A 7,918-nucleotide genomic window follows, 5' to 3' on the forward strand; every position below is an offset into this window, starting at 1 on the left:
GGTGGAAGGAGAAAGGAGTAATAATGATAACCAGCATTTACTGAATACTCACTATGACAAGGCACTATGCTAAATACTTTGTGTTTATTGCCTCATTTAAACCTAGCAAAAGCCTTACAAGGTAGGTAATACCATCAGCTCCATTTTACAGCTGAGGAAACTGAGGCATGGAGAATTTTTTTTTTTTTTTTTGTAGTTTTTGGCCGGGGCTGGGTTTGAACCTGCCACCTCCGGCATATGGGACCGGTGCCCTACTCCTTGAGCCACAGGCGCCACCCGAATTTTTTTTTTTTAATTTGCCCAAGATCACACAGCCAAAGACCACAGGGATTTGAACTCAGGAGGGGTGCCTGTAGGTCCAGTGTGCCCATCCCCTGTGCCCTTCTGTCCACCAGGGACCATCTGAGAGGTACACACTAAAAGTGTCCTGGGGGCTCACCTGAGAAAGACATTCACTCCATCTAAGGAGAAAGACCTTGTGCACCGAGCCTTGTAGGATGAGAAGGATTTGAACACCCAAATACTGTCAGTGAAAGAGGAGGAGGAGCCTATGGCTCAAAGGGGTAGGGCGCCGGCCCCATATGCTGGAGGTGGTGGGTTCAAGCCCAGCCCCAGCCAAAAACTGGAAAAAAAAAAAAAAAAGAAAGAGGAGGAGGAAGAATTCAGAGAAAGGGAGGAAGTGCTCCTGGGTGGAGAGCAGCATCAGCAAGACATAGGAGCAGTAAACACACACGATCTGAGGAAACAGCCAAGGTCAGCCTGGTTGTGACTAGAATGTGTGAAAGAAAAGCAGTGAGGAGTTGGGAGAGTGGGCGGAGCTGGACCTGAAAGGCTGGCTTACAAGAATGATCTTCCTAACCTACTACCGTTATGTTGCCAACTTATCAACTTATTAACTGAAGACCTCGCCCAGAAGGAACCTTTGATGAAGTTTGATCAATACAAACGAACAGATGAGAGAGTTCAAAGAAAAACTCATTTTTGGGTGGGCGGGGACCCGGCCAGTGCTCCACAGCTGTCTGTGACATCAGGGCCAGCTGGTTGCCTGGGTTCCCAGACCCCACCATGGTGCGCGCGGGCAAGGTGGGGACGCATCTCCCCATGTCTGGATTGGACATCTTCGGGGATCTGAGGAAGATGAACCAGTGCCTGCTCTATTAGCAGGTGTTAAACTCTGCCATGATGGTGTCTGCTGCACTCACAGTTTGGAAAGGCCTGATGGTGCTCCCTGGCAGCGAGAGCCCCATCCTGGTGGTGCTGCGTGGCAGCGTGCAGCTGGCCTTCCACAGGGGAGACCTGTTTCTCACAAATCTCCGGGAAGACCCCATTAGAGCTGGTGAAATAGTTGTTTTTAAAATTGAAGGACGAGACATTCCAATAGTTCACAGAGTAATCAAAGTTCATGAAAAAGATAATGAGGACATCAAATTTCTGACCAAAGGAGATAATAATGAAGTTGATGACAGAGGCTTGTACAAAGAAGGTCAGAACTGGCTTGAAAAGAAAGATGTGGTGGGAAGAGCAAGAGGGTTTTTACCATATGTTGGTATGGTCACCATAATAATGAATGATTATCCAAAGTTCAAGTTTGCTCTTTTGGCTATAATGGGTACATATGTGTTACTGAAACGTGAATCTTAAAATGAGCTGCAGTTCCTGAAAACAGACCGACCTGAATTCTGTTGAAAAAGAGAAAAACTAATGTATTTGAAATGTTCCACTTTCTGTATAAAAAGGAAACTGTGGAGATGTGTTTGTCTTGTCCAAATAAATGATTCATTGGTAAAAAACAAAAAAGAAAAACTCATTTTCCTCCAAGGGCCAGCAAGTGTAAGGGGACTCAAATTCTGGTTTTAGTTTTCTGTTTGTCAGTTGTAAATAATCTTCCAGATGTTCTAGGTCAGATATACATTAGATAAATGTATAATGTATAATGTAAATGTATAATGTCAAACCATTAGATAAATAAAGTCCACACATGGTAATATTGGATGGGAATCAGATTTTTGGCAATAATCCTTGATAATCATGGAGGGTTCTAGAGCTTCTTTAGAACTAATTAGGGTTTGATTTATTGTTATAGATTTGCAATATGTAATTGGAGTGTAAAATCCAGATATTTATTTTAGAATTGGGAGAGCCTTTGGAAACCAGATAGTCTATGCCCACTTATTTTGCAAAGGGAGCATAAGAAGAAAAAATGATTAAATGCACTTAATCAAAGTCACCTGGAAAATCAATAGCAAAATTACTTCTATCTTTTTTTTTTTTTTTGGTAGAGACAGAGTCTCACTTTATGGCCCTCGGTAGAGTGCCGTGGCCTCACACAGCTCACAGCAACCTCCAACTCCTGGGCTTAAGCGATTCTCTTGCCTCAGCCTCCCGAGTAGCTGGGACTACAGGCGCCTGCCACAATGCCCAGCTATTTTTTGATTGCAGTTTGGCCAGGGCCGGGTTTGAACCCGCCACCCTTGGTATATGGGGCCGGCACCTTACCGACTGAACCACAGGCGCTGCCCGCAAAATTACTTCTAAATATAAAATTTTTGTTTGTTCTTAAGACAGAGTTGTACTCTGTTGCCTTGTAGAGTGCTGTGGCATCATAGCTCACAGCAACCTCAAACTCTTGGACTCAAGCGACCTTCCTGCCTCAGTCTCCCAAGAAGCTGATACTACAAGTGCCTGCCACAATGGTTGCCTAGTTTTTCTATTTTTAGTAGAGATGGAGTCTCCCTCTTGCTCAGTCTGGTCTCCAACTCCTGATCTCAGGTGATCCACCCACCTCCCAAAGTGTTAGGATTACAGGTGTGAGCCACCGGCCCAGGCAGAATGTAGAATTTTTGAAAGTAAATGCTTTCATTGTATATTAATAAAATCTGCATGTACAGTAGATATATTAAATGTTATTTTATACCAACACTCACCCACAAATCTTTAAAATTTCTTTAAAACAGAGCTGAGTGCGGTGGCTCACGCCTGTAATCCTAGCACTCTGGAAGGCTAGGATGGGTGGATTGTCTGAGCTCACAGGTTAGAGACCAACCTGAGCCAGAGTGAGACCTTGTCTCTAAAAATAGGCAGGCGTTGTGGTGGGCGCCTATAGTCTGAGCTACTTGGGAGGCTGAGGCAAGAGAATTGCTTGAGTCCAAGCGTTTGAGGTTGCTGTGAACAATGATGCCATAGCACTCTACTGAGGGCAACAAAGTGAGAGTCTGTCACCAAAACAAAAATTTTTTTTGGTTAAAACACAATATCCAAACAGGAATATTTTTAAAATGTTGAATGCAAACCCTTTTACACTTAGAGAAGTGATTTTTTAATTTATATACCATGCTACAAAATAATTCAGTAGAGATATTACCATCAACAATAGTTGATCCTTGAGCACTTGATATATGGGGAGCTTGTGCTGAGCATTTAAAATGCATTATCTCATATCATTTGGGCAATAATCCTTATAGGAATACAACTGTTATTCCCCTTTTATGGTCAAGGAATCTTTTAAAAGGCATTTAGTAATGGGCGGCGCCTGTGGCTCAAAGGGGTAAGGCCCCGGGCCCATATGCTGGAGGTGGTGGGTTCAAACCCAGCCATGGACAAAAACCTCAAAAAAAAAAAAGGGGGGGGAGAGGGCATTTAGTAACTTACTCAAGATTATACAGCTTGTGAGTACCAACCTAGGACTTAAACCCAGGACCCCCTGACACCAAATTCTGTGTTATTAACTGTTATAATACACGGCCTCCATGGCTAGTTGATGATGGCACATACACGTTTTTCAGGAAATTTTAATTATCCAAACAAGGCACAGAAATTAGGAGGCTTAATTTTTTAAGAATTTTTGCCCTTAATTGAAAGCCTCTAGGTAAATAACACTTCTAAGAAGACTTTCTGTTTGTGTGTCATGACCAATATCTTTGCTCCACTTTGCTAGGGAAACAGATGCCCTTGATTTATTGCACAGTCAGAATTTCAGTGACTGAGTGATTATTGGCAGCCTGTGGCCTTCCCAGTGTTGTGGCTGTCACATAGGCATTTGACAGGAATGAATCCTACTTGGTTACCCTGGGACACTGGGCAGGGGTCTAGGGCTCTGAGAAGTGCTCGGGTTGGCCTGGGCAGCAGCCTCCTGACCTACGCAGCTCCACCTGTCCTTCCACTGATCATGAGGTCCCACTGAGGGCATTTAAGAAATGACCTTTGGCAGGTTCTCACTCACATATGGAAGCTAAAAAAAGTTGATGTCATAGAAGTAGAGAGTAGAATAATGGTTACTAGTGGTGGAGAAGAGTAGAATGGAGGGAATATAGCCAAAGGGTGGATAATGAATACAAAAGTGTAGCTTAAGCAGAGGACTGAATTCTACTATTCTATACCAGCATAGGGTGACTATAATTAACAATAATTTAACGTGTGTTTTCAAATTGGCAGAAGAGCAAATTTTGAATGTTTCTAACAAAAAAATGATAAATATTTGAAGTTACAGAGATGCTAATTACTGTACTTGATCATTATACATTATATACATGATCGAAATATCACATGTACAAAATATGTACAATTATTAAGTGTCAATTAAAAATAATAATCAGAGAAATGAAGGAAATGATGATGGACTCCCCTGCCTTCTCTCTGTCCTTCTTGCCACTGCCCTTCTTTCGACCTCCATCAACCATCTCTTTCCCTGATTACTCTAAAGCCCCGTAGATCCTTGGGCATCTAACCCGACACCACCTTCCAATCCATCCTCCCCTCTGCTACCAGAATGATCTCTTTAAAACTGATCATGTCAATCCCTTTCTCTGCACACTTTGATGAGATGTTGCCTACAAAATAGAATCCACACTCCTAATCATGGCATTTGACAAATTTCACAATTCAGCCATCACTTACCTTCTGGGGCACAGTAAATATTTGGCAAGTAAGTGAATGCTCTCCTGCTTAGCAATCCTGTTAGTAACATTCCTTTCACTTGTTTTTCAATAATCAAATTTAGTGAGTACCCACAATGAGTTGAATTTCAACAGCCACTATTTTGTCATGGGATAATGGAAATAGGGACGTAGATTTTAGAGTCCTGTGTTTGGATGCAGTTCTGGCCTTTTCTTTCTATGAGAACCTGGGAAAGTCATTGCCCTCTTCTGGGCTTCAGTTTCTTCATCTGTGTAAAAGAGGGTAGATATAAGTGATCTCTAAGGCCCGTGGAGCACATGTCTGTGCCAGACCCCGACACTAGCATCCCCCTGAAGGAAGAACTTGGAATGTTAGTCCCTAGCCAGGCAAAGATGTGTGTCCTCAGCTAATTCCTGTGCTCAGCAGCTTGCAGTCCTCCTTACTTCATCCTTCTTACCCCTTAGAATCTCCTGACTGGCCCTGGCCTGAGTCACAGCACTGGGGTTTAAATCTTCTCAGCCCCTGCAGCTGAGACAATGGAGCCCTTGGAGACTTTAGCTATGATCTCATCTTCTGACCAAGATTTTTCTTGGCCTATGATTGCTCAGCCCTGACCAGAAAAGAAAAAGAAAAAAGAAAATGGAAGAAAAAGGAAGCATGGCTGGTGTTGGGGGAGGCCCCCCTCCAGGAAGCGCTGGTGCTGGCGCTGACTCAGCATGCTGTAGGTCTGGAATCCGAGCAGGAGCTTTGTATGGCCTGGTGGTGGGAAAGACCAGAAAAGCCCAAGAGAGACCATCATGAGGGCAGAGCTTTTAAGAAATGAAAGACAGGGTTGCTGTGAGGTAGAACTCCTTTTCTGAGAACCTTCTGTGTAGTGGGCATTTGAATCTGGGCTTCAGCTCTGCAAGTTCAGTATTATTATCCCATTTCACAGATGGGGAATCCAAAGTGTGGAGATTAACTTTTTCAGAATCATGTGACTAGTAAGTAGCTATGGGACTCAAACACAGGTCTCCAAACACCTGTGGTTTTTCTTTCATACACCTGGAGAAGCATCTGAGAGGAATTCGGGAAATGTTGAGAGTAAAGCTAGATGCTCAGGAAATACTCACTGGATGGGATTGTAAGGGAATGTGCAAAATAGCAGTGGAATAATATTGAATCCTGAACTACCAGCATTAACCAGGAGAAAGATACAATTACAATCACCACCTAAATAGCTTTAGGGAGGTCATAAATGAATGTCACCCTTTGGAGGGACATAAAATGGTATGGTGTGGAAGGCACCTGTAGTCCCAGCTACTTGGGAGGCTGAGGCAAGAGAATCAGTTTGAGGTTGCTGTGAGCTGTAATGCCACGGAACTCTACTGAGGACAACATAGTGAGACTCTGTCTCGGAAAAAAAAAAAATGGATATGGCTAACCCTTTGAACATGAATGTGACTAATAAACCAGGTATGGCATCAGACATCTGTGCACACAGCTGTCTGGAGAGGCTAATGCTCTGGCTTGAGTCTACAGCTTCTGCCTCTCCCAGGGGAGGCTGCACTCTGATCTCCTGGCTTCATAGTGAGCTTGACATTTTTGCTGAGTCTGACTCACTTGCTCCCAGCCTAAATTATTCTGTGCCAATGCAGACTTCTTTTATATTTGTCTACTTAGAAACCCAGAATGTTAGTGTTGGAAGGGAGCTACTTTAGAAGTCACCTGGTATAACCCCCTCATGTTACAAATAAGAAAACAGGCCCCAGAGGAGGTCTGGTGATGACTTAACTAAATTTGGTGAGTTTAGGTCTGGGGGACCTTAGCAACATGGCCTGTAGGGTAGGAGGAGGAAGTTGAGAGGGAGCAAGCTGGAGCTGGCCACGCTCACTCAGGCTACTAGAGCTGGGGTGAAGCACGGGGTGGGGACAAGCCCCCTGGAAGAATGGATTGGGTTAGGGAAGCCAAGTGTCAGGCACCCAGCCAAGCAGGCTGGAGTTCAGAGTAGGGCTTCTGTCTCAGCAGGGAAATGTAGGACTGGCAGAGGAGAATTAGGCTGAAGGGCAGTTGTGAAAACTAGACCAACATGTCGAGGAGGGTGAGGGGGTATGAAGAAGAGAAAAACAACTTGGGGCAGCCAGGCTATGCAGAGCTCACCACAGATGTGATAAAGTCCCTGTGAGGGGTGGGGGCTGATGCACTTCCTGTCCTCTTTAGGAAGGCTCCAGCCTGCAGCTCGGGGAGGAGCTAGTGACTCTACACCACAGCTGGGGAGCCAGGGAAGACAGCACCAATGTACACCACCCATTCTGCCTCCCAAATGTCCTTCCATTTCCACTGTCACCACCCTGAGCGTGGGTCATCACCCACCTGAATTCTTGCAATAGCATTTGAGTTCATCACATGTCCTCTGCTTGTACCTTTTCTAAAGCGCTCTTTGTATTGCCACCAAAGTTTCTGTGACATGTGAGGAGGCCACTTGTTTCCTGTAAGTGTTGGATGGCTTGCACCTGCCTGGCAGCCTTTCTCTGGCAGCTTCCATGTGAGAATCAAGCCCTGCAGAACATTGCCTGAGTGACTATTTCAGTTCTTTTTAGTACAGCGCGTAGTATCATTCTAGGGTAGGGAGAAATTTACTTGCACATTGGATGTCTTAGGCCATCAGGGCTTAATTTTTTTTACGGACCCATTTGAGAGAGGCTGGAGAAAATAAAGCCCACACACATGCCGGCATGCCAGGTCCAACAAAACTTTAGCCAAACCTTCTTTCTAGTTTCACCGCCTGATCTCCCTACTATGCAGCCTATGCTTTGGTCACACGGAACTTTTCCTCTTCCCTCACCTCACTACTCCTTTCATGTCTTAATGTCTCTTAGACTTGTGAAATCTCAATCATCCTTCCTGGACTGGCTCAGATGTTACCTCTTCGCTGAAGTGGTGCCTTCCACAGCCTTCAGAGGCAGATCAAATTGTCCCTTCCTCTATGTACCCAGATCATTTTTTTTTTTTGTACCCATATCATTTTTGTGTGTGCGTCACTGCA

At 44.4% G+C, this 7,918-nt stretch overlaps 1 protein-coding gene across 1 annotated transcript; it reads left to right on the top strand.

Annotated features, from left to right (window-relative positions):
• Positions 1–683: 683 nt before the first annotated feature.
• On the top strand, positions 684–1,779 carry LOC128565529 (signal peptidase complex catalytic subunit SEC11C-like). The gene has a single exon (XM_053562039.1). It carries the CDS (start codon positions 1,180–1,182, stop codon positions 1,639–1,641), a length of 462 nt encoding a protein of 153 aa, XP_053418014.1. The 5' UTR covers positions 684–1,179; the 3' UTR covers positions 1,642–1,779.
• The last annotated feature ends 6,139 nt before the right edge of the window (positions 1,780–7,918 follow it).

The sequence above is a fragment of the Nycticebus coucang genome, chromosome 14 (genome assembly GCF_027406575.1).
Source record: "Nycticebus coucang isolate mNycCou1 chromosome 14, mNycCou1.pri, whole genome shotgun sequence".
In the NCBI taxonomy this organism is placed as follows: domain Eukaryota; kingdom Metazoa; phylum Chordata; class Mammalia; order Primates; family Lorisidae; genus Nycticebus; species Nycticebus coucang.

Coding starts and splice junctions, on each gene's coding strand:
- LOC128565529 (XM_053562039.1), top strand. CDS start 1,180: ATGATGGTGTCTGCTGCACTCACAGTTTGGAAAGGCCTGATGGTGCTC.